Source organism: Staurois parvus, unplaced genomic scaffold (genome assembly GCF_062004578.1).
Source record: "Staurois parvus isolate SC_StPar_1 unplaced genomic scaffold, SC_StPar_1.0 ptg000449l, whole genome shotgun sequence".
NCBI classification, from domain to species: Eukaryota; Metazoa; Chordata; class Amphibia; order Anura; family Ranidae; genus Staurois; species Staurois parvus.
In genome coordinates, this window is record NW_028318245.1 from 3290653 (window position 1) to 3317775 (window position 27123).

General features: G+C 45.3%; 3 protein-coding genes across 4 annotated transcripts in view; 2 read left to right on the forward strand and 1 right to left on the reverse strand.

Annotated features, from left to right (window-relative positions):
- On the forward strand, nt 1-26487 carry LOC149453341 (uncharacterized). 2 transcript variants are annotated; one of them, XM_089688355.1, is made up of 10 exons: nt 1-56; nt 2456-2626; nt 2713-2836; nt 2953-3254; nt 3361-3510; nt 3625-3765; nt 3882-4023; nt 5907-7223; nt 20429-20433; nt 21525-26487. In XM_089688355.1, exons 3-10 carry the CDS (start codon nt 2752-2754, stop codon nt 22740-22742), a joined length of 3360 nt encoding a protein of 1119 aa, XP_089544481.1. In that variant the 5' UTR covers nt 1-56; nt 2456-2626; nt 2713-2751; the 3' UTR covers nt 22743-26487. The 2 variants fall into 2 exon arrangements, with proteins under 2 accessions (XP_089544481.1, XP_089544480.1); XM_089688354.1 differs by lacking the exons at nt 1-56; nt 2456-2626; nt 2713-2836; ... (3 more) ...; nt 3882-4023; nt 5907-7223 and adding exons at nt 17082-17599; nt 19575-19745; nt 19827-19950; nt 20067-20164; nt 20539-20680 and having other exon boundaries at nt 20287-20433; nt 21151-26487.
- LOC149453334 (uncharacterized) overlaps nt 1-27123 on the reverse strand; it is a 320806-nt gene that overhangs the window by 100663 nt on the left and 193020 nt on the right. The gene's annotated exons all lie outside the window — the stretch shown is intronic.
- The window catches only part of LOC149453340 (uncharacterized), a 66497-nt gene that overhangs the window by 12666 nt on the left and 26708 nt on the right, over nt 1-27123 (forward strand). The gene's annotated exons all lie outside the window — the stretch shown is intronic.

Sequence of the window (27123 nt, forward strand, 5' to 3'; positions counted from 1 at the left end):
TCAGAGGTGGTAAGAGGAAAAAAAAGGAGGTATTGCTGGAACTGGCAGCAGAGGAGGTAATAAGGATTTATTTTCAATTCACACCCTGTAACCCCCCTGTCATGTCCATCCTCTTCCTCCATCTTCACCGTGACGTCTTGTATGGTTTATAGACCGGATACCTCCTAAATATAGAACCATTTATCCAACCGTCCATCCGGAGCCTCTGGTTTATAGACCGGATACATCCTAAATATAGAGCCATTTATCCAACCGTCCATCCGGAGCCTCTGGTTTATAGACCGGATACATCCTAAATATAGAGCCATTTATCCAACCGTCCATCCGGAGCTTCTGGTTTATAGACCGGATACGTCCTAAATATAGAACCATTTATTCAACCGTCCATCCGGAGCCTCTGGTTTATAGACCGGATACATCCTAAATATAAAACCATTTATCCAACCGTCCATCCGGAGCCTCTGGTTTATAGACCGGATACATCCTAAATATAAAACCATTTATCCAACCGTCCATCCAGAGCCTCTGGTTTATAGACCGGATACATCCTAAATATAGAACCATTTATCCAACCGTCCATCCAGAGCCTCTGGTTTATAGACCGGATACATCCTAAATATAGAACCATTTATCCAGCCGTCCATCCAGAGCCTCTGGTTTATAGACCGGATACGTCCTAAATATAGAGCCATTTATCCAACCGTCCATCCGGAACCTCTGGTTTATAGACCGGATACATCCTAAATATAGAGCCATTTATCCAACCGTCCATCCAGATCCTCTGGTTTATAGACCGGATACATCCTAAATATAGAACCATTTGTCCATCCAGAGCCTCTGGTTTATAGACCGGATACGTCCTAAATATAGAAACATTTATCCAACCGTCCATCCAGAGCCTCTGGTTTATAGACCGGATACGTCCTAAATATAGAACCATTTATCCAACCGTCCATCCGGAGCCTCTGGTTTATAGACCGGATACATCCTAAATATAAAACCATTTATCCAACCGTCCATCCAGAGCCTCTGGTTTATAGACCGGATACGTCCTAAATATAGAACCATTTATCCAACCGTCCATCCGGAACCTCTGGTTTATAGACCGGATACATCCTAAATATAGAGCCATTTATCCAACCGTCCATCCAGATCCTCTGGTTTATAGACCGGATACGTCCTAAATATAGAACCATTTATCCAATCGTCCATCCAGATCCTCTGGTTTATAGACCGGATACATCCTAAATATAGAACCATTTGTCCATCCAGAGCCTCTGGTTTATAGACCGGATACGTCCTAAATATAGAAACATTTATCCAACCGTTCATCCAGAGCCTCTGGTTTATAGACCTCTATAATATTATATTGGCTCCTCACCATAACCATACAGGTTGAGCTGTCTCTGTCATGTGATCCTGAGCACCAATCACAGCACAGATGCCCCCAGGCCCATTTTGGTGGAGTTGACTGTCAGGGTGACACCAATGTGTACGGTACACGCAGTGTCCAGTGACAGGGCTCCCAATATAGACATTCCTGGTCACTGTCATGTCTACATGTCCTCCATCATACATCGTCAGAACTACTTAAAATATGTATTCTCCCCAATCCAATATATACATTTAGATGTAGGGGGAGGAAATGGAGAACCTTATTGATTGCTAAGTTTCCTCAAGTCAGCTGGATAGGAAGGTGAGGGAAGTCTTCTCAAGTGGGACACCAACTGATAAAATCTTCGACATATGACTCAGTTAGTTCAAATCTAAGATATACGGGGTAGTTAGAGAACTTTGCTTTTAAAAAGAGTCCTAAGATTTCTTTTAGTGAGTCCTGTAGTGTATTACGAGAAACAGTTTAAGGTGTCAGAACTCTGGAGGAACATTATTCTTCCCAGTCCAGATAATTCTCAGCTTATTATCCGTCTACAGAGAGGAGAGTCCTGTATAGATCAGGAGGAGGTGAGGAGGATTCTGGGAGGTCACATGATATCACTCTGATCTCTATTAATAAAACACAGACCTGACCGGAGAGGTGAGGAGGATTCTGGGAGGTCACATGACATCACTCTCATCTCTATTAATAAAACACAGACGAGACTGGAGAGGTGAGGAGGATTCTGGGAGGTCCATGACATCACTCTCATCTCTATTAATAAAACACGGACCTGACCGGAGAGGTGAGGAGGATTCTGGGAGGTCACATGACATCACTCTCATCTCTATTAATAAAACACAGACAAGACTGGAGAGGTGAGGAGGATTCTGGGAGGTCCATGACATCACTCTCATCTCTATTAATAAAACACGGACCTGACCGGAGAGGTGAGGAGGATTCTGGGAGGTCACATGACATCACTCTCATCTCTATTAGTAAAACACAGACCTGACCAGAGAGGTGAGGAAGATTATGGGAAGTCTGTAGTAACAATTGTTACTTCCTCCCTATACACAGGATTATAAAGTCGTGAAGAAAACGTCTGGTGAGCCTTTACCACCCACCAGCCCTCTTCACAGGACATCACCCATCACAGGGCCTCCACCTCACTGCCTGACAACAGAGGGAACCAGTGCCAAGAAGATTCTAGAAGTTACCCAGAAAATCATTGATCTGCTGACAGGAGAGGTGAGCGGTGCCGGGAATTCTGGGACATTCTCCAGTAACAGACAAGGGATGTGTCTGGATGGTGACTGTATCATTGTGTGTGTCAGGTTCCTATAAGGTGTCAGGGTGTCACTGTCTATTTCTCCATGGAGGAGTGGGTGTATTTAGAAGGACACAAGGACCTCTACAAGGACATCATGATGGACAATCAGCCGCCCCTCACATCACCGGGTAAGAGGAGACTTTATTGTAAAGGAGAGAGCAGTACGGAGGGTCCACCTAGATCCCCCATCATCTGATAAACACATAGAAACAATGGATTCAGTCAGTGTGTGTGTTTCCTACAGATGGATCCAGTAATGGGAACTCACCAGAGAGATGTCCCCGTCCTCTGTATTCCCAGGGTTCCACACAGGAAGGTCACACCATCCCCTACCATCATCAGGTAGATGGATCCAGTCATGGGAACCCACCAGAAGGATGTCCCCATCCTCTGTATTCCCAGGGTTCTACACTGGAAGGTCACACCATCCCTCACCATCATCAGGTAGATGGATCCAGTAATGGGAACCCACCAGAGAGATGTCCCCATCATCTGTATTCCCAGGGTTCCACACTGGAAGGTCACACCATCCCCCACCATCATCAGGTAGGTGGGACTGAGCATGAAGACCTAAAAATATATTTTAAGCTATGAGATTACGTTCTTCTAGCTAACCTTTTGTTCCTTTTTTTCTGTCATCATTGGAGTTTAGGGTGAGAAACTAAAGGACATCAAAGTTGAGGTTAAAGAGGAAGAAGAAGAGACGTTGGTGAGGGGAGATCAGCAGTCTATGGAGGAGGACAGTCCTCTCTGTTCCTGGGGTTCCACAAAGGAATTTTATAAATATACAAATCATGACCAGGTACAGGATATTGAGCATGTAGACCTAAAATGAGTTTTGGTATATAAGATGATATTAGATTATGTAACCTCTTGTTCCTTTTTACATGTGTATCCTATCATCTTTGGGGTTTAGGATGAAGATCTGAAAGACATCAAAGTTGAGGAAGAAGAGATATTGGTGGGGGTAAATCAGCAGTCCATGGAGAAGGATGGTCCTCTGTATTCCTGGGATTCCAAACAGGATGATCACATATACATATACCATGATCAAAAAGTATTCTAAACTATGGAGATAAAATGTTTCCGTGTAACTGCTTATTATTGGAAGTTACTATTTAGAAATGTTAATTATTATATCAATATTAACAATTTATCATCTTTGGGGTTTAGGAAGAAGAACTGAAAGCCATCAAAATTGAGATTAAAGAGGAAGAAGAAGAGACGTTGGTGAGTGCAGATCAGCAGTCTATGGAGGAGGGGGAGATGATTATGCCAAGTAAACCGGAGGAATCTTCTCTACATATGGACACAAGTAAGTCATAAAAGCTAAATTAAAAAATAGTTTACATTTTCATTTTGTTTCTGTGATTATGTATACAATTATACTGTGACACGAGTTGGAAAATAAGACCCATGCAAAAGAAAATGTCCTACTTATAGGAATATAATCTTTGTGTTAACAACACTATCCACTGTTTACAGCAAATGAGGAGGAGATACTGGACACCATATGGAAGGTCCATCTCCATTCCTCAATATAACGTCATGTTCCCAACAAATGAAGAGGAGATACAGGACACCATATGAAAGGTCCATCTCCATTCCTCAATATAACGTCATGTTCCCAACAAATGAGGAGGAGATACTGGACACCATATGAAAGGTCCATCTCCATTCCTCAATATAACATCATGTTCCCAACAAATGAGGAGGAGATACTGGACACCATATGAAAGGTCCATCTCCATTCCTCAATATAACGTCATGTTCCCAACAAATGAGGAGGAGATACTGGACACCATATGAAAGGTCCATCTCCATTCCTCAATATAACGTCATGTTCCCAACAAATGAGGAGATACTGGACACCATATGAAAGGTCCATCTCCATTCCTCAATATAACGTCATGTTCCCAACAAATGAGGAGGAGATACTGGACACCATATGGAAGGTCCATCTCCATTCCTCAATATAACGTCATGTTCCCAACAAATGAGGAGATACTGGACACCATATGAAAGGTCCATCTCCATTCCTCAATATAACGTCATGTTCCCAACAAATGAGGAGGAGATACTGGACACCATATGAAAGGTCCATCTCCATTCCTCAATATAACGTCATGTTCCCAACAAATGAGGAGGAGATACTGGACACCATATGGAAGGTCCATCTCCGTTCCTCAATATAACGTCATGTTCCCAACAAATGAGGAGGAGATACTGGACACCATATGAAAGGTCCATCTCCATTTCGGTGTGTTTTTGATGCATTCCAGTTCACTTCCCCCCTCTCTTTTTCTTCAATTTAAATATGGACATGTGCGATCTGGGACGTTCTGCTGCGTTTTTGGTGCATTTTTTATGCATTCCAGTTCATTTTTCCCATCTCTCTTTTTCTTCAATTTAAATAGGGACATGTGCATTCCAGTGCGTTCCGGTGCATTTTTGATGCGTTTTACCGCATTCCAATACAGTCCTGTGCACACAAAAATGACGCCTGTTCTACTTTCTTTTCTGCACCCAGGACTGCGAGCGCAGATGTGAACTATGACATTGACAACTATATCATCTACTTTCTGTGCATTTTGGATGCAGAAAAAAAAGCTATTGAACCGCATGGAGTGTGAACTGGCCCTGGGTGCTGGTTGTGTTACTAGGGATACATGCTGCTGTGCGGAGAGATACAAAGCAGCATGTCCTTGCTGACAGGAGAGAGATCTTTTTTGTTTACATGCAGACCTCTCCCCTCTTTGTTTACATACTGACCTCTCCCCTGTTTGTTTACATACAGACATCTCTCGTTTGTTTACATACAGACATCTCTTGTTTGTTTACATACAGACCTCTCCCGTTTGTTTACATACAGGCACCTTCTGTTTGTTTACATAAAGACCTCTCCCCTGTTTGTTTACATACAGACCTCTCCCCTGTCAGCTCCGCCAATGATCACTGAGTCCCCGCTGAGAATCAGCCTCCGGGACCTGGTGATTGACATTTGGAGGAGCCAATAGCGGAGGGGGAGGGAGCACATGAGCGCCCCCTACCCAGAAATACAAAATCACATGTCTATGTGTGATTTTGCGCAGCCCTGCCGCCCTGTAGCAATACTTCTTCTATAGGGCGGTCATGAAGCGGTTGATTTATGGCATGAAGAATCCTTCTAACCTTTCGTTTAATTTTATTTTCCAACAGACGGACGATTTTTCGAGAATATTTCGGAGGGAGGAATTCTTTTCAATTCAGAATATAATGAGGACAATCGGGACACTGTCCAATATTCTCCCTTCATTCAACATATACGTCGCAGACCTTACCGATTGGGGCGATCAACGGATCCCTGGAATCCCGAGGAATCGTCTGACAAATCGCATGCCCAAGATTTCCATCTGGGATCTCACCGTACAGACCCATCAACAGATCCGTCTCATCCCAAGGGATCTTCTTTAATCCACGAAGTTCGCACAGAAGAGAGCTCCTTGTCTGGTTCAATGTGCGGGAAATCATTCACAGAAAACAGAGCACCTCTTAGACCTGAGAAACGTCCCACGGATGAACATACATGCTCGGAGTGCGGGAAAAGTTTCTATCAGAAAGGAAACCTTCTCAAACACCAGCGAAGCCACACAGGAGAGCGTCCTTACTCGTGTTCAGAGTGCGGGAAATGTTTTATCCACAAGGTAAGCCTTCTTAAACATGAGCGAAGTCACACGGGGGAGCGCCCTTATTCGTGCTCCGAGTGCGGAAAAGGTTTCAACGATAAAGGACACCTCCTGAAACACCAGATGATTCACACGGGTGAGCGTCCTTATTTGTGTTCGGAGTGCGGGAAGTGTTTCATTCAGAAATGGAACCTTGTTAAACACCAGAGAAGTCACACGGGGGAGCGCCCCTATTCGTGTTCAGAGTGCGGGAAAAGTTTCACCCAAAAAGGAAACCTCCTGAAACACCAGAGGAGTCACACGGGCGAGCGTCCTCATTCGTGTGCGGCGTGTGAGAAATGTTTCACCACCAAACAAAAGCTTCTAAAGCACCAGAGATGTCACACAGGCGAACGCCCTTATTCGTGTTCAGAATGCGGGAAATGTTTCATTCAAAAAGAAAATCTTCGGAAGCACCAGAGAAGTCACACAGGAGAACGTCCTTATTCGTGTTCAGAGTGCGGAAAACGTTTCACTCAGAAAGGACACTTTGTTAAACACCAAAGGACTCACACGGGCGAGCGGCCTTATCCATGCTCAGTGTGCGGGAAATGTTTCATTCAGAAGAGCACACTTGTTACGCACCAGATGATCCACTCGGGCGAGCGCCCGTATTCGTGTTCTGAATGCAAGAGATGTTTCATTTCGAAAGCGGAACTTGTCAACCATCAGAGGATCCACACGGGAGAGCGCCCTTTTTCGTGTTCAGAGTGCGGGAAGTGCTTCATTCGGAAATATGCACTTGTCACTCACCAGAGGATCCACACGGGGGAGCGTCCTTATTCGTGTTCGGAGTGTGGGAAATGTTTCAGTAACAGGACTACACTTACAGTACACCAGAGAGTTCACACGGGCTAACAAGCTTTGGTGGGTTGATGTTGGTCCCCTGAGAGCGTGACAAGGATGTGCTGAAGTGCTGGGGGTGTGGTGTGACGTTTGTACGCATATGGGAATCAAATTCTTAGTAATACTCGATCTCAGTCTCACACAGATGGTGCTCGCCTTCAAGCCGGAGGCTACAGGAACCCCCCTCTGGTGCACAGAACTCAGAAGCAGGCCTCCAAGAGCACCAATTCTGAAGTGTAGGTAGACCGAGGGAAAGGACACCAAGAACCCAATGTAGGTGACCTCTGTGACCAAGCACCGCCCCCCCTTCCTGGTGGGAATCATATTCATAGTAATACTCGATCTCAGTCTTACACAGACGGCACTTGCCTTCAAGCTGGAAGCTACAGGAACCCCTCTCTAGTGCTCAGAACTCAGGAGCAGGCCTCCAAGACCACCAATTCTGAAGTGTAGGTAGACCGAGGGAAATGACACCAAGGACCCAATGTAGGTGACTTCTGTGAACAAGCCGCCCCCCTCCCGGTGGGAATCAAATTCTTAGTAATACTCGATCTCAGTCTCACACAGATGGTGCTCGCCTTCAAGCCAGAGGCTACAGGAACCTCCCTTTGGTGCTCAGAACTCGGGAGCAGGCCTCCAAGACCACCATCTCTGAAGTTAGGTAGACCGAGGGAAAGGACACCAAGGACCCAATGCAGGTGACCTCTGTGACCAAGCCCCCCCCCTCGGGCGTAATTTGTCAGGGGGTGTGGCCAGAGAAGCATCAGCTGAGGCCATACATCATGACTACATTGGGTCAGCTTGGGCTGTGTCCAGCTTGGTCTACTCACACAGATGGTGTCGGAGAACTGATATGTGGTCATACATGGACAACAGTGAGCATGGCTACTAATATATCTCTGAACTTCACCACTCTTGGTGAAACTTGTTTTTCATTATTTTATTTTAGATTCAAGTTTATTTTTTACATTTTATTTTATTTTTGTAAAATCAACAAGAAAGCCCTATAATCGAAACGCATCGCCCAAGGTGGGTTTACTTCTCTCCAACGCCAAAACACGGATGCCGGTCCGGTTCGTACCGCGGAACCTGGACAACTGACGGGTGGATGACCGTCCACTCATGCCCCATAACAGCATTCTGATCACCGCCATACCTCATACCCCATACCAGCGTCCTGATCACCTCTATACCAGCGTCCTGGTCACCGCCATACCCCATACCAGCGTCCTGATCACCTCCATACCCCATACCAGCATCGTGATCACCACCATACCCCATACCAGCGTCCTGATCACCACCATACCCCATACCAGCGTCCTGATCACCTCCATACCAGCGTCCTGATCACCTCCATACCCCATACCTGCGTCCTGATCACTGCCATACAAGCGTCCTGATCACCTCCATACCAGCGTCCTGATCACCTCCATACCCATACCGGCGTCCTGATCACCGCCATACCCCATACCGGTGTCCTGATCACTGCCATACCCCATACCAGCATCCTGATCACCTCCATACCCCATACCAGCATCCTGATCACCTCCATACCCCATACCAGCGTCCTGATCACCACCATACCAGCGTCCTGATCACCTCCATACACCATACCAACGTCCTGATTACAGCCATACCCCATACCAGCTTCCTGATCACCTCCATACCCCATACCAGCGTCCTGATAACCTCCATACCCCATACCAGGGTCCTGATCACCCCCATACCCCATACCAGCATCCTGGTCATCGCCATACCCCATACCAGCATCCTGATCACCTCCATACCCCATACCAGCGTCCTGATCACCGCCATACCAGCGTCCTGATCACCGCCATACCAGCGTCCTGATCACCTCCATACCCCATACCTGCGTCCTGATCACCTCCATACCCCATACCAACGTCCTGATTACAGCCATACCCCATACTAGCATCCTGATCACCTCCATACCCCATACCAGCGTCCTGATCACCTCCATACCCCATACCAGGGTCCTGATCACCCCCATACCAGCATCCTGGTCACCGTCATACCCCATACCAGCGTCCTGATCACCACCATACCCCATACCAATGTCCTGATTACCGCCATACCCCATACCAGCATCCTGATCACTGCCATACCCCATACCAGCGTCCTGATCACCGCCATACCCCATACCAACATCCTGATTACCGCCATACCCCATACCAGCGTCCTGATCACCACCATACCCCATACCAACATCCTGATCACCTCCATACCAGGGTCCTGATCACCCCCATACCAGCGTCCTGATCACCGCCATACCCCATGCCAGTGTCCAGATTTAGAATTGCGCACAATCCCCACATGTTGCGTTTTTAATTAGGCTGCTCTATACTAGTGAAACATGCAAAAAAAAGTGCTGACATGGCTTTTAAAATACATCATACTGCAGTACCATGCATCTTAGTGGGTGAAAACATGATTGCAATTGGTGTATGTGTGGGGGTTCCCTTAAGAATTATTGGTACCTGCGTGCAAATGCAAAAGGCAACACATTTTTGTGTGGTGCAGAAATACATGTGTTACCGCACTGCACCCGGTGTGAAAAAGCCCAAAAATGTAATTTTTAAAGGCAGAGTTAAGCGATCAGTAGGGTGTAAATCCCCCCATCCCCTCAGCTAGCACAAATCCCCCCCTCCAAAATCCCCCCTCCTAGCACAAATCCCCCCTTCGTAGCACAAACCCCAATCCTCCAAAATCCCCCTTCCTAGCACAAATCTCCCCCTCGTAGCACAAAGCTCCCTCCTCCAAGATTCCCCCTCCTAGCACAAATGCCCCCTCATAGCACAAACCCCAATCCACCAAAATCCTCCTTCCTAGCACACATCTCCACCACGTAGCACAAATCCCCCTTCTCCAAAGTCCCCCCTCCTAGCACAAATTCCCCCCTCGAAGCACAAACTCCCCTCCTCCAAAATCCCCCCCACTAACACAAATCTCCCCCTCGTAGCACAAAGCCATCGCCTCCAAAATCCCTCCTTGTAGCACAAATCTCCCCCTCGTAGCACAAAGTCCCCTTCTCTAAAATCCCCCTTCCTAGCACAAATCTCCCCCTCGTAGCACAAACCCCCCTCCTCCAAAATCCCCCCTCCTAGCACAAATCCCCACTCGCAGCACAACCCCCTGACCCCCCTCCAAAATCTCCCCTCCTTGCACACATCCCCCCCCCCCTCATATCACAACCCCACTTCCAATATATCCCCTCCTGCCACAAATTACCCCTGCAAAATGTCCCCTTTAGCACAAATCCTCCCCTTCTCCTAACCCCCCCTTTGCCATTATCACATTCTCAACCTGGTTTTTCAACTGGGGTGCCGCAGTAACCTAGGAAGCCACAAGGATCCCCCAGGGGTGCCGCGGCAGAATTACAGAAAGCCTGTACAGTCCAATAATTAAAGGTTTCCTGTGTTAACTTCTGTGTACAGGGGAGCAGGGAGAGCACACCCCAGTCCTCCGGGCTCTCTCCCCCTCCCCGCGGCAAAACAGAAAGCTGTGAGCACATCCTAACCTTTCCTTAGCGACTGATGACATCATCGGATGGTGGAACGCGGGCGTGGAGGGGGGATTTTGGAGGAGGGGGTTTCTGCTACGAGCGGGGGATTTGTGCTACAAGGAGGGATTTTTTGCCATTTTGCTGCGGCCCCCCTGGGGACTCTTTGTGACACCCCAGGGTGCCGCGGCACCCCAGTTGGAAAACCCTGGTTTACAGTGTGCTCAGTTCATAGAGTCATCCATTGGTGTTTGTATTAGCAAGTCCAGAAGGTCCAGTTCCACGTGTGTCAGCTGATATTCTGAGGGTACATGGAGCCACTACAAATTCCTCCCAGAATATTCCCATCTCTTGGTTTACCCCCTCATGTTCACAGTGGTAGGCTCCATAATTTCCATCATTATCTTCATCAGTGGAGGTCTTCATTATCAGTGGCTTAAAGAGTATGTCATGTGATCAGTCCCGCCATTGTCAGGGCGATGGTTCTTGTAATTGCTGCAAAGCCAAGTATCTAAGTATGTCTGTAATTTTCCCAATCATCGACACGGCCAATGTCAGGGGCATGTCTAGCATAGATGACACCCAGGACCGGATGGAAAGGTGCCATCACCACTGTGCTGCACGTAGCCAGAGCTGGGGGAGGTACCCAGCAAGTCCCACCCACTACATCCTGCCTGAGGAAGCTAAGGGGGCGGAGACAAGACCAGTCACCCTGCCTACAGGGAGAGAGCAACAGTGAGCGGTCTTTATTAAAGGAAGTGAAGTTTCACACCAGCTTACTGCGCAGATCTGGAAGAAATACAAACAGGATACCAAGAATACACGGAGTTCATCTTTTAACATTTCAACTAAACTCTGTATTTTTATTTATATTGATAATTATATTTTCTTTTTGTATGCCTTTTTGTATCAGTATACAAAATTGTACCAGCCCACTTGGACTACAGCTACCTGAAGACTAGGGGCCCTCATGAAATCTGGATTAAGCATGCTAGCACAGCTGTAATATATTTTTAATGATTTTTTGAATCTCCATTATTATTATTATACAGTATTTATATAGCACTAAAAGTTTGCTCAGCGCTGTACATTAGAGTGGGGGACAGAACATGAGACAATACAGTAACAAAACAATACACGAGGGATTCAAGGGCCCTGCTCCTTGGAGCTTACAATCTAGGAGGGAGGGGATAGTGGTACAGGAGGAAGTGGCTGTGGGGGATGGAGTGGTGGGAGAAGTGGGGGAAATCGGCAGTTAGGTGAGGGCGGGGTAGGCTTCCCTGAAGAGATGGGTTTTCAGGGTGCGCCTAAAGATGAGGGTAGGTGACAGTCTGATGGATTGGGGTAGTGAGTTCCAGAGGATGGGGGAAGTCCTGGAGAAGTCCTGGAGCCGGGCATGGGAGGAGGAGACTAGGGAGCTAGAGAGTAGGAGGTCTTGTGAGGAGCGAAGAGTGCGGGTTGGGTGGTATTTGGGTATCAGGTCGGTGAGGTAGTTTGGGGCAGCATTATGAATGGCTTTGTATGTCTGTGTTAGTAGTTTGAATTTAATGCATTGGACAATCGGAAGCCAATGGAGGGAATGGCAGAGGGGGGTGGCGGATACGGAGCGGTTGGTAAGGTGGATGAGTCTGGCCGCTGAGTTCAGGATAGACTGAAGCGGGGATAGTCTGTGATGAGGTAAGCCGGTGTGGAGGGAGTTACAGTAGTCAAGTTGTGATATCTCCATGTATCATTATGTGTCCTACCCCTTATTCCTGAAGAAGGGGGTCCCCTCGCCCACATGGAAGAAAAATATATTTTAATTAAATTTTAAAAATATTCTTCCCAAATATATTGCCATAGATTTGAAATGCTACAATTTTGGCCATATTCAATATATTTCAAAATATATTTCAATAAATAAATATATATATACACACAATATATGTTGAAATGTGTTTTTATTACAAATTATATCAAAAATATTTTTTAACAATACATTTCAAATATACTGTATGTCTTTAAAAATACAAATCTACATTTTTGCCATATATTTGAAATGCTACAACTTTGCCCATATTTATATTTATATATATATATATATATATATATATATATATATATATATATATATATATACAGTGGGGATCGAAAGTTTGGGCACCCCAGCTAAAAATTTGTATTAATGTGCATAAAGAAGCCAAGGAAAGATGGAAAAATCTCCAAAAGGCATCAAATTACAGATTAGACATTCTTATAATATGTCAACAAAAGTTAGATTTTATTTCCATCATTTACACTTTCAAAATAACAGAAAACAAAAAAATGGCGTCTGCAAAAGTTTGGGCACCCTGCAGAATTTATAGCATGCACTGCCCCCTTTGCCAAGCTGAGACCTGCCAGTGTCATGGATTGTTCTCAATCATCGTCTGGGAAGACCAGGTGATGTCAATCTCAAAGGTTTTAAATGCCCAGACTCATCTGACCTTGCCCCAACAATCAGCACCATGGGTTTTTCTAAGCAGTTGTCTAGAAAACTGAAACTGAAAATAGTTGACGCTCACAAAGTTGGAGAAGGCTATAAGAAGATAGCAAAGCGTTTTCAGATGTCAATATCCTCTGTTCGGAATGTAATTAAGAAATGGCAGTCATCAGGAACAGTGGAAGTTAAAGCAAGATCTGGAAGACCAAGAAAAATATCAGACAGAACAGCTCGCAGGATTTTGAGAAAAACAATTCAAAACCCACGTTTGACTGCACGATCCCTCCAGAAAGATCTGGCAGACACTGGAGTTGTGGTACACTATTCCACTATAAAGAGATACTTGTACAAATATGGTCTTCATGGAAGAGTCATCAGAAGAAAACCTCTTCTACATCCTCACCACAAAAATCATCGTTTGAACTTTGCAAATGAACATATAGACAAGCCTGATGCATTTTGGAAACAAGTTCTGTGGACCGATGAGGTTAAAATTGAACTTTTTGGCCGGAACAAGCAAAGGTTTGTTTGGAGAAGAAGGGGCACAGAATTTAATGCAAAGAACCTCTGTCCAACTGTTAAGCATGGGGTTGGATCAATCATGCTTTGGGGTTGTGTTGCAGCCAGTGGCACAGGGAACATCTCACGAGTAGAAGGAAAAATGGATTCAATAAAATTTCAGCAAATTTTGGATGGTAACTTGGTGCCATCTGTGAAAAAGCTGAAGTAAAAGAGAGGATGGCTTCTACAAATGGATAATGATCCTAAACACACCTCGAAATCCACGGGGGATTACATCAAGAGGCGTAAACTGAAGGTTTTGCCTTGGCCTTCACAATCTCCTGACCTCAACATAATTGAAAATCTATGGATAGACCTTAAAAGAGCAGTGCGTGACAGACAGCCCAGAAATCTCAAAGAACTGGAAGACTTTTGTAAGGAAGAATGGGCAAAGATACCTCAAACAAGAATTGAAAGACTCTCGGCTGGCTACAAAAAGCGTTTACAAGCTGTGATACTTGCCAAAGGGGGCAGTACAAGATATTAACTCTGCAGGGTGCCCAAACTTTTGCAGACGCCATTTTTTTGTTTTCTGTTATTTTGAAAGTGTAAATGATGGAAATAAAATCTAACTTTTGTTGACATATTATAAGAATGTCTAATCTGTAATTTGATGCCTTTTGGAGATTTTTCCATCTTTCCTTGGTTTCTTTATGGACATTAATACAAATTTTTAGCTGGGGTGCCCAAACTTTCGATCCCCACTGTATATACACACACAGACACACTGCATGTTGAAATGCGTTTTTATTACAAACTATAGGAAAAATGTCTACATGTTTGGAATGCATGTACAAACATATGTAAAAATATATGTTAAAATGACTTTTTTATATGTTAAAAAAAAATCTAAAGAATATATTTAAAAAAAAATAGATTTTTAAAAATACCATAATTTTCGCTCCATAAGACGCACTTTTTTCCCCCCAAAAAAGGGGGGAAAATGTCAGTGTGTCTTATGGAGCGAATATAAAGCGGCCGGACCGGTATTTCCGCCGCCACCATGTCAGAATACCGGGCCGACCGCGCTCTCTGCGGCAGGAACTCACCTGTTCCTCGGTCCAGCGCTGTAGTCTTCCCGTGCCGGCTTCTTCCCGCCCCGGCATCTGTGACAGCCGGGTGCCCACTGCGCATGCGCGAGAAGCACTGCGCTTTGTAAATGGTCCGGTGTCTTCTGGGACACATGACAGGTCCCAAAAGACGCCGGGCCATTTACAAAGTGCAGCACTTCTCGCACATGCGCAGTGGGCACCCGGCTGTCAAAGTCGGGTGCCCACAGTATAGGAAGGAGAAATCCGCGGAAGTGGGAGCGGGTACCTGTCAAATTCAGGTACCCGCTCCCCCTCCCTCCCTAAAGGTCCGCAGTGTCTGGTCATGCCCTGTACTGTCTGCAGTCTCTGGTCATTTGTACTGTCGCAGTCCCTGGTCATCCCCTGTACTGTCCGCAGTCTCTGGTCATCTCCTGTACTGTCTGCAGTCTCTGGTCATCTGTACTGTCCGCACTCTCTGGTCATCTCCTGTACTGTCCGCAGTCTCTGGTCATCCCTGTGCTGTCCGCAGTCTCTGGTCATCTCCTGTACTGTCTGCAGTCTCTGGTCATCTGTACTGTCTGCAGTCTCTGGTCATCTCCTGTACTGTGTCCGCAGTCTCTGGTCATCTCCTGTACTATGTCCGCAGTCTCTGGTCATCTCCTGTACTATTTCTGCAGTCTCTGGTCATCTCCTGTACTGTCCGCAGTCTCTGGTCATCCCCTGTACTGTCCGCAGTCTCTGGTCATCCCCTGTACTGTCTGCAGTCTCTGGTTATCTCCTGTACTATGTCCGCAGTCTCTGGTCATCTCCTGTACTATGTCCGCAGTCTCTGGTCATCTCCTGTACTGTGTCCGCAGTCTCTGGTCATCTCCTGTAGTATGTCCGCAGTCTCTGGTCCATCTCCTGTACTGTGCCTGCAGTCTCTGGTCATCTCCTGTACTGTGTCCGCAGTCTCTGGTCATCTCTTGTACTATGTCCGCAGTCTCTGGTCATCTCTTGTACTGTGTCCGCAATCTCTGGTCATCTGTGGTATGTCCGCAGTCTCTGGTCCATCTCCTGTACTATGTCCGCAGTCTCTGGTCATCTCCTGTACTGTGTCTGCAGTCTCTGGTCATCTCCTGTACTGTGTCCGCAGTCTCTGGTCATCTCCTGTACTATGTCCGCAGTCTCTAGTCATCTCCAGTACTATATCCACAGTCTCTGCTCATCTCCAGTAGTATGTCCGCAGTCTCTGGTCCATCTCCTGTACTGTGTCCGCAGTCTCTGGTCATCTCTTGTACTGTGTCCGCAGTCTCTGGTCATCTCTTGTACTGTGTCCGCAGTCTCTGGTCATCTCCTGTAGTATGTCTGCAGTCTCTGGTTATCTCCTGTACTGTGTCCGCAGTCTCTGGTCCATCTCTCGTACTATGTCCGCAGTCTCTGGTCATCTCCTGTACTATGTCTGCAGTCTCTGGTCATCCTCTGTACTATGTCCACAGTCTCTGGTCATCTATACTGTGTCCGCAGTCTATGGTCATCTCCTGTACTATGTCCGCAGTCTCTGGTCATCTCCTGTACTGTGTCCGCAGTCTCTAGTCATCTCCTGTGCTATGTCCGCAGTCTCTGGTCATCCTCTGTACTATGTCCGCAGTCTCCAGTCATCTCCTATGCTGTGTCCGCAGTCTCTGGTCATCTGTACTATGTCCGCAGTCTCTGGTCATCCTCTGTACTGTGTCCGCAGTCTCCAGTCATCTCCTATGCTGTGTCCGCAGTCTCTGGTCATCTCCTGTACTATGTCCGCAGTCTCTGGTCATCTCCTGTACTGTGTCCGCTATGTCTGGTCATTGGTTCATAATTTTTTTTTTCTTGTTTTTCTCCTCTAAAACCTAGGCGTGTCTTATGGTCAGGTGCGTCTTATGGAGCAAAAAATACAGTATATATATTTTTTAAATATATTCTTCAGATTTTTTTAACATTTTAAAAAGTCATTTTAACATATATTTTTATGTCCTTATATTGTACGCCCCTTGAGAGTTAGTAATTGATGTGAATGTACAATATATGTAAAGCTCTGCGTAAATTGACAACGCTATAGAAGTACCTGAAATATATATATATATATATATATATATGTATATTTGTAAATGCATACCAAAAATGTAGATTTGCATTTTTAAAGACATACAGTATATGTGAAATGTATTTTTAAAAAATATTTTTCATATAGTTTGTGATAAAAACACATTTCAACATGCAGTATATATATATATATATATACATATTTTCACTGTACTAATGGCACTGGGCAGGAAGGGGTTAACATCTGGGGCCATCAAAAGGTTAACTGTGTGCTGGGTGTGCTTTTTTTCATATTTCATTTAAATTTACTTTTTTTCACGGTCTCATTCATTTTTTTTTCATCAACTTTTTTGCTGTCACATGGGAAGAACAATATTCCTTGTGATAGCATGGTCCATGACAGGTCCTCTTTATGGAGAGAGCAGGGGTCTATTAGTCTCTTTTGCTCTCCAAAGACCAGATACCTTCACAAGCTGGAAATGGCTTGTTTACTTCAAACCAAGACTGGAAGTGACTAAATCCTTGTCCCTTGTGGCTTCTGACCAATAAAAATGTGCACTGCAGTTAGTATTCTATCCACAAGGTGGTGCTCTCATTTATGGTCAGTGGAACGAGACAGGAAGTGATGTCATCTATAAATAGGAAAATCAGGCAAGAGGCGATCAGGGAGAAAGTAGAGGGAGATATTCCGGCAACTGACTGTAGAGGAGGTAAGAAGAGAACATTTTATCTTTACACCTAGTAACCTCCGTCATGTCTGTCCTCTTCCTCCATTGTCACATCCGTCCTCTTCCTCCATCATCATGCCCACCCTATTTCATATATCCAACCGTCCATACAGAGCCTCTGGTTTATAGACCGGATACGTCCTAAATATAGAACCATTTATCCAACCGTCCATCCGGAGCCTCTGGTTTATAGACCGGATACGTCCTAAATATAGAACCATTTATCCAACCGTCCATCCGGAGCCTCTGGTTTATAGACCGTATACGTCCTAAATATAGAACCATTTATCCAACCGTCCATCCGGAGCCTCTGGTTTATAGACCGGATACGTCCTAAATATAGAACCATTTATCCAACCGTCCATCCAGAGCCTCTGGTTTATAGACCGGATACGTCCTAAATATAGAACCATTTATCCAACCGTCCATCCGGAGCCTCTGGTTTATAGACCGGATACGTCCTAAATATAGACCCATTTATCCAACCGTCCATCCGGAGCCTCTGGTTTATAGACCGTATACGTCCTAAATATAGAACCATTTATCCAACCGTCCATCCGGAGCCTCTGGTTTATAGACCGGATACGTCCTAAATATAGACCCATTTATCCAACCGTCCATCCGGAGCCTCTGGTTTATAGACCGGATACGTCCTAAATATAGACCCATTTATCCAACCGTCCATCCAGAGCCTCCGGTTTATAGACCGGATACGTCCTAAATATAGAACCATTTATAAAACCGTCCATCCAGAGCCTCTGGTTTATAAACCGGATGCATCCTAAAGCTGTCTCAGAGTTGTCGGCTCTCATCCCCGTGAGATAATGGACGCCATGTCCAAGAGATGAGGTGGCCACCCTACTCACAGCATGTTATTGGAGGATTGTTGGCTTACCTTTGGCTCTTCACCATAACCATACAGGTTGAGCTGTCTCTGTCATGTGATCCTGAGCACCAATCACAGCACAGATGCCCCAGGCCCAATTTGGTAGAGTTGGCTGTCAGGGTGAAACCAATGTGTACGGTACATGCAGTGTCCAGTGACAGGGCTCCCAATATAGACATTCCTGGTCACTGTCATGTCTACATGTCCTCCATCATACATCGTCAGAACTAGTTAAAACATGTATTCTCCCCAATCCAATATTTACTATGTAACTCTTCTCTATAAAGCCCAACTGCAGCCGTTTCGTGTTTATAAATTTAGATGTAGGGGGAGGAAATGGAGAACCTTATTGATTGCTAAGTTTCCTTAAGTCAGCTGGATAGGAAGGTGAAGGAAGTCTTCTCAAGTGGGACACCAACTGATGAAATCTTCGACATATGACTCGGTTAGTTCAAATCTAAGATATACGGGGTAGTTAGAGAACTTTGCTTTTAAAAAGAGTCCTAAGATTTCTCTTAGTTAGTCCTGTAGTGTATTACGAGAAACAGTTTAAGGTGTCAGAACTCTGGAGGAACATTATTCTTCCCAGTCCAGATAATTCTCAGCTTATTATCCGTCTACAGAGAGGAGAGTCCTGTATAGATCAGGAGGAGGTGAGGAGGATTCTGGGAGGTCACATGATATCACTCTGATCTCTATTAATAAAACACAGACCTGACCGGAGAGGTGAGGAGGATTCTGGGAGGTCACATGACATCACTCTCATCTCTATTAATAAAACAGAGACCTGACCGGAGAGGTGAGGAGGATTCTGGGAGGTCACATGACATCACTCATCTCTATTAATAAAACAGACCTGACCGGAGAGGTGAGGAGGATTCTGAGAGGTCACATGACATCACTCTCATCTCTATTAATAAAACACAGACCTGACCGGAGAGGTGAGGAGGATTCTGGGAGGTCACATGACATCACTCTCATCTCTATTAATAAAAACAGACCTGACCAGAGAGGTGAGGAGGATTTTAGGGAAGTCTGTAGTAACAATTGTTACTTTCTCTCTATACACAGGATTATAAAGTCGTGAAGAAAACTTCTGGTGAGCCTTTACTACCCACCAGCCATCTTCACAGGACATAAACTATCACAGTGCCTCCACCTCACTGCCTGACAACAGAGGGAACCAGTGCCAAGAAGGTTCTAGAAGTCACCCAGAAGATCATTGATCTGCTGACAGGAGAGGTGAGCGGTGCATTCTGGGACATTCTCCAGTAACAGACAAGGGATGTGTCTGGATGGTGACTGTATCATTGTGTGTGTCAGGTTCCTATAAGGTGTCAGGATGTCACTGTCTATTTTTCCATGGAGGAGTGGGAGTATTTAGAAGGACACAAGGACCTCTACAAGGACGTCATGATGGACAATCAGCCGCCCCTCACATCACCGGGTAAGAGGAGACTTTATTGTAAAGGAGAGATCAGTACGGAGGGTCCACCTAGATCCCCCATCATCTGATAAACCCATAGAAACAATGGATTCAGTCAGTGTGTGTGTTTCCTACAGATGGATCCAGTCATGGGAACCCACCAGAGAGATGTCCCCGTCCTCTGTATTCCCGGGATTCCAAAATGGAAGATCACACCATCCCTCACCATCATCAGGTAAGTGGGAGTTAACATAAAGCCCTAATAGTGTATTCCAATCTACAAAATGTCATTCTTTGATGTAACCTTTTGTTCTTTATTTTTTTACAAATCTGTACTGTATCTTACTCACGATTTAGGAGGAAGAACTAAAAGACATCAAAGTTGAAATTGAAGAGGAGGAGAAGATGTTTGTTAGTGGAGTTCAGCAGTCTATGGAGAAGGGTGATCTTCTGTATTCCCAGGATTTCACACAGGATGATCCTAGCATGTCTTACAAAGTTCAGGTACAGGGGCAATCAAACATAAATATTGTTCTAAATTATGGGATTACATTATTATATTAATTTATTATTGACAGTTTTATCAATTTTATCATTATTGGGGTTCAGGATGAAGAAATGAAAGACATTAAAGTTGAGGTTAAAGAGGAAGAAGAAGAAACGTTGGTGAGTGGAGATCAGCAGTCTATGGAGGAGGGGGAGATGATTATGAAAAGTGAACAGGAGGACGATTCACTTTATATCGATACAAGTGAGTAATAAACACTACATTCTGAAAAAGCTCACATCATTTTTCTTCAATGAATATAAATATTTATTTAAATCCTGGACACCACATGAAAGGTCCATCTCCGTTCCTCAATATAACGTCATGTTCCCAACAAATGAGGAGGAGATACTGGACACCATATGAAAGGTCCATCTCCATTCCTCAATATAACGTCATGTTCCCAACAAATGAGGAGGAGATACTGGACACCATATGAAAGGTCCATCTCCATTCCTCAATATAACGTCATGTTCCCAACAAATGAGGAGGAGATACTGGACACCATATGAAAGGTCCATCTCCGTTCCTCAATATAACGTCATGTTCCCAACAAATGAGGAGGAGATACTGTACACCGTATGAAAGGTCCATCTCCATTCTTCAGTATAAGGTCCTGTCCCCTACAAATGAGGAGGAGACTATAATAACATGTAATCATTGATTTACAACAGGTGGACTCTATGTCTTGGACAACTCATCTTCAGAACATAAAGCCACATCACAATATTCTCCCAGAGTGAATCGCATCACACAAATAATACATCATAAGACGTATCATATGGAGAGATCATGGGATTTCTCTGATCCTGAGGAATCTTCTGACAATCCACACACTATAACTTATGAAACACATCTGGGATCCCACAGTACAGATCCATCTAATCCCAAAAAATCTTCTGTAAGCCAAGAAGGAGATCACACAGGAGAGCGTTCCCGGTCACGTACGATGTCTGGGGAATCTTTGAAAGAAACCAAAGAGCCTCTTATACAGCAGAAAAGTTATAAGACGTACTCCTGTCCAGAGTGCGGGAAACGTTTCAATCAGAAAAGCAACTTTCTCAGTCACCAGAGAGTTCACACGGGTGAGCGTCCTTTCTCATGTTCTGACTGCGGTAAATGCTTTAGCGACAAAGGAAACCTTCTCAAACACCAGAGAATTCACACGGGTGAGCGTCCCTTTTCATGTTCAGAGTGCGGGAAATGTTTTACGCAGAAGGTAGAACTTGTTAATCACCAGAGAATTCACACCGGAGAGCGTCCTTTCTCCTGTTCGGACTGTGGTAAAGGTTTTATTCAGAAAGTAAGCCTCGTTAAACACCAGAGAACTCACACGGGTGAGCGTCCGTATTCATGTTCGGAGTGCGGGAAGACTTTCATTCAGAAGGGAGACCTTGTTATTCACCAGAGAAGTCACACAGGTGAACGGCCTTATTCCTGTTCAGACTGCGGGAAATTTTTCACTCAGAAAAGACAGCTTGTTATACATCAGAGAATTCACAAGAATGAGCGTCCTTTCTTATGTCCAGAGTGCGGGAAATGTTTCAGTCAGAAAGGAAACCTTCTTAATCACCAGCGAGGTCACACGGGTGAACGTCCTTTCTCATGTTCAGAGTGCGGGAAATCTTTCCATGAAAAAGGAAACCTCCTTAAACACCAGAGAATTCACACGGGTAGACGCCCCTATTCATGTTCAGAGTGCGGGAAATCTTTCATTCAGAAAGGAGAACTTAATAATCACCAGAGAATTCACACCGGTGAGCGTCCTTACTCATGTTCAGAGTGCGGGAAATCTTTCATTCAGAAGGAACACCTTCTTAAACACCAGAGAATTCATACGGGTGAGCGTCCTTATGCATGTTCAGAGTGTGGAAAATGTTTCATTCAGAAGGAAAGACTTACTCAACACCAGAGAATACACACGGGTGAGCATCCCTATTCATGTCCAGAGTGCGGGAAATGTTTCAAAGACAAAGGAAACCTTCTTAAACACCAGAAAATTCACACGGGCGAGCGCCCTTATTCATGCTCAGAGTGCGGGAAAGCTTTCCCTCAGAGAGAAAAACTTCTTATACACCAGAGAAGTCACACAGGTGAGCGTCCTTTTCCATGCTCCATGTGCGGGAAATGTTTTATTCGGAAAGATAAACTTCTTAGACACCAGAGAGTTCACACGGGTGAGCGTCCTTATTCATGTTCAGTGTGCAGGAAATCTTTCACTCAGAAAGGCGCCCTTGATCGACACCAGAAAATTCACGAAGACTAACATCCCTTTTTTTATGTTCTGATGGACAAATGGGGATTGGGTCAAGAATAACTTGGAGAGAACATCTACGTTCTTCTTGTATTCACAATGTGTAAAAGGTTTCAGTTAAAGTGTTACTAAACCCCGGACCCCGGATTCACTATATCCGCTCTCCCCGGACCCCGCATTCACTATATCCTCTCTTCCCGGACCCGGCATTCACTATATCTGCTCTCCCCGGACCCCGCATTCACTATATCTGCTCTCCCCGGACCCGGCATTCACTATATCCGCTCTCCCTGGACCCCGCATTCACTATATCCGCTCTCTCCGGACCCCGCATTCACTATATCCGCTCTCTCCGGACCCCGCATTCACTATATCCCCCCTCTCCGGACCCCGCATTCACTATATTTGCTCTCTCCGGACCCCGCATTCACTATATCCCCTCTCTCCGGACCCCGCATTCACTATATCCCCCCTCTCCGGACCCCGCATTCACTATATCCCCCCTCTCCGGACCCCGCATTCACTATATCCGCTCTCCCCGGACCCCGCATTCTCTATATCCGCTCTCCCCGGACCCCGCATTCACTATATCCGCTCTCTCCGGACCCCGCATTCACTATATCCGCTCTCTCCAGACCCCGCATTCACTATATCCGCTCTCCCCGGACCCCGCATTCCCTATATCCGCTCTACCCGGACCCCGCATTCCCTATATCCGCTCTACCCGGACCCCGCATTCCCTATATCTGCTCCCCCTTAGGTCCCGCAGTTTGTATAACCAGCATGTTTACTACATCTACAGACTGATTGTACTGTTGGGGGTTCAGTAACACTTTAGAGAATATCCCTTATTGTTATTCAGAATCTTCACTTTGGCTAATACCATTTTTTCTGTTCAAATTGGTTTATTTGGATGCATTGCAAAAGTATAATGTGGACTTTTGGGTGTGATGTAATAACAGAAAATATAGTAAACATACAGAGCTGACTTGGACGCCTGCAGAACGCACCACAGAAGTAAACTGTGGCAATACATGGGCAAATCTGATCACCCGTGGGCCATACTTTTTATTGGTTTCTGTGCACCGCCTGAGAGCAAAAGCAGTGAACCACAAGCCGCACACTGAGCAATCTCGTATATCAAGAAGATGATAGCTGCCACACCTTATGACGCATTTCTTCCCGCCCACTGGGTTTAGTCTTGGGGAAGCGGCGAAACGCATCGGTGGTGTGACTCTGGGACGGAGGTAGACTGAGGCTGTTATTATCTTCTCAATGTATGAGATTGTTAGGTGTTTTGCCCCGCCCACCCTCCATGACTAAGCCCTTGGGGTGGGGTAAAATGCGTCAGTAAGTGTGGCCAGGACAGAGATAGACCATCATCTTCTTGATGTATGAGATTTAGGTGTTACGCCCCACCCACCCTCCATGACTAAGCTCCTTGGGTGGGGTGAAATACATCTGAAAGTGTGGCCAGGACGGAGATAGACTATCCTATTCTTGATGTATGAGATTGTTAGGTGCTTCGCCCTGCCTACCCTCCATGACTAAGCTCCTTGGGTGGGGCGAAACATGTCGGGAAGTGTGGCCAGGACGGAGATAGACTATCCTCTTCTTGTATGAGATTGTTAGGTGTTTTGCCCATCCTCCATTACTAAGCCCCATAGGTGGGGCGAAATGCATCGGAAAGTGTGGCCAGGATGGAGATAGACTATCATCTTCTTGATGTATGAGATTGTTAGCTGTTACGCCCCACTCACCCACCATGACTAAGCCCCTTGGGTAGGGCGAAACACGTCGGTACGTGCTGCTAGGGCGGAGACTATCATCTTCTTGATGTACGCTCGGTGTGTGACTTCTGGCTCACCATTTTTGCTCTCAGACATTGCAAGCCGTTTAGATGCCCAGCCTGCGCCCTGAATAGAATCCACCAGGCATGGCTGTGCAAGCCGGAGCAGGGACCTGAAGTTTTTACCAGGTTCACAATTATATTTAGCTCGTTTTATTGAAGGAGCTAGCTTTTCATTGGACCAACTACCAGAGTATCGGCAGTTGGTCCAACGCAACCACCACGACCATTGGACCAAAATACCAAGTATACAGTGGGGCAAAAAAGTATTTAGTCAGCCACCAATTGTGCAAGTTCTCCCACTTAAAAAGATGAGAGAGGTCTGTAATTGGCATCATAGGTAGACCTCAACTATGAGAGACAAAATGAGAAACAAAATCCAGACAATCACATTGGCTGATTTGGAAAGAATTTATTTGCAAATTATGGTGGAAAATAAGTATTTAGTCAATATCAAAAGTTCATCTCAATACTTTGTTATATATCCTTTGTTGGCAATGACAGAGGTCAAACGTGTCCTGTAAGTCTTCACAAGGTTGACACACACTGTTGCTGGTATGTTGGCCCATTCCTCCATGCAGATCTCCTCTAGAGCAGTGATGCTTTGGGGTTGTCGCTGGGCAACACGGACTTTCAACTCCCTCCAAAGGTTTTCTATGGGGTTGAGATCTGGAGACTGGCTAGGCCACTCCAGGACCTTGAAATGCTTCTTATGAAGCCACTCCTTTGTTGCCCGGGCGGTATGTTTGGGATCATTGTCATGTTGGAAGACCCAGCCACGTTTCATCTTCAATGCCCTTGCTGATGGAAGGAGGTTTGCACTCAAAATCTCACGATACATGGCCCCATTCATTCTGTCCTGTACATGGATCAGTCATCCTGGTCCCTTTGCGGAGAAACAGCCCCAAAGCATGATGTTGCCACCCCCATGCTTCACAGTAGGTATGGTGTTCTTTGGATGCAACTCAGCATTCTCTTTCCTCCAAACACGACGAGTTGTGTTTTTACCAAACAGTTCCATTTTGGTTTCATCTGACCATATGACATTCTCCCAATCCTCTTCTGGATCATCCAAATGCTCTCTAGCAAACTTCAGACGGGCCCGGACATGTACTGGCTTAAGCAGGGGGACACGTCTGGCACTGCAGGATCTGAGTCCCTGGTGTGTGGTCCTGGGATTTTTGCTTCGTTCTTATGATCATTTTGACCCCACGGGGTGAGATCTTGCTTAGAGCCCCAGATCGAGGGAGATTATCAGTGGTCTTGTATGTCTTCCATTTTCTAATTATTGCTCCCACAGTTGATTTGTTCACACCAAGCTGCTTGCCTATTGCAGATTCAGTCTTCCCAGCCTGGTGCAGGTCTACAATTTTGTTTCTGGTGTCCTTCGACAGCTCTTTGGTCTTCACCATAGTGGAGTTTGGAGTGTGACTGTTTGAGGTTGTGGACAGGTGTCTTTTATACTAATAATGAGTTCAAACAGGTGCCATTGATACAGGTAATGAGTGCAGGACAGAGGAGCCTCTTAAAGAAGAAGGTACAGGTCTGTGAGAGCCAGAAATCTTGCTTGTTTGTAGGTGACCAAATACTTATTTTCCACCATAATTTGCAAATAAATTCTTTCCAAATCAGCCAATGTGATTGTCTGGATTTGTTTTCTCATTTTGTCTCTCATAGTTGAGGTCTACCTATGATGCCAATTTGCAGGCCTCTCTCATCTTTTTAAATGGAAGAACTTGCACAATTGGTGGCTGACTAAATACTTTTTTGCCCCACTGTAATTATTACCTTTGATGGGTTTCTTTGACTTCAGCTGTGCCAGATTTCATTTTGGTTCATATTATTGTGTTTTAGTCTCGTGTTCTGATTTTTCTATAATAAAAAAAGAAAGCTCTACACTTTACAATATTCTGTTCCGAGTTCCCTTTTTATAAATGACCACATCTTTCGATGATTGGAATGTGCTTAGTTCATAGACAACTGGCCATCTGTGTTGTATTGGTGAGATGGAGAGGCCAGAAGGTCCAGGTCCACATGTGTGTCAGATAATACATGGAGCCACTGTCATTGCCATGTAGAATATACCCATGGCTGCCATCTTCGTTCTTCTACTCATGGTCACAGTGGAAGATCCTGAAGTTTCAGAGTCATTATCTTTATCGGGGATACAGAGCTTGTCACATTCAGTTGCTTGGAGAGCATGACAGTGTCGTGTCACCAGTGTACCCCCTTATGTTGATGGTGGGTAGAGGAGGGCCCCCTTACATTGTACAGTAAGTGGAGGTTAGCCCTGTTTATATTGTCGGTGGCTGAAGAATTGCCTCCTTCCATTGGTGGTCAGTTGGAAGGATGTCCCCTTTCATTGGTGGTCAGTTGGAAGGATGTCCCCTTTCATTGGTGGTCAGTGGAAAGAATGTCCCTTACATTGCTGGTCAGTAGGAAGAATGTCCCTTATATTGGAGGTCAGTGAGAAGAATATCCCCTTACTATGCTGGTCAGTTGTAAGGATGTCCCCTTACATTGGGGGTCAGTGGGAAGAATGTC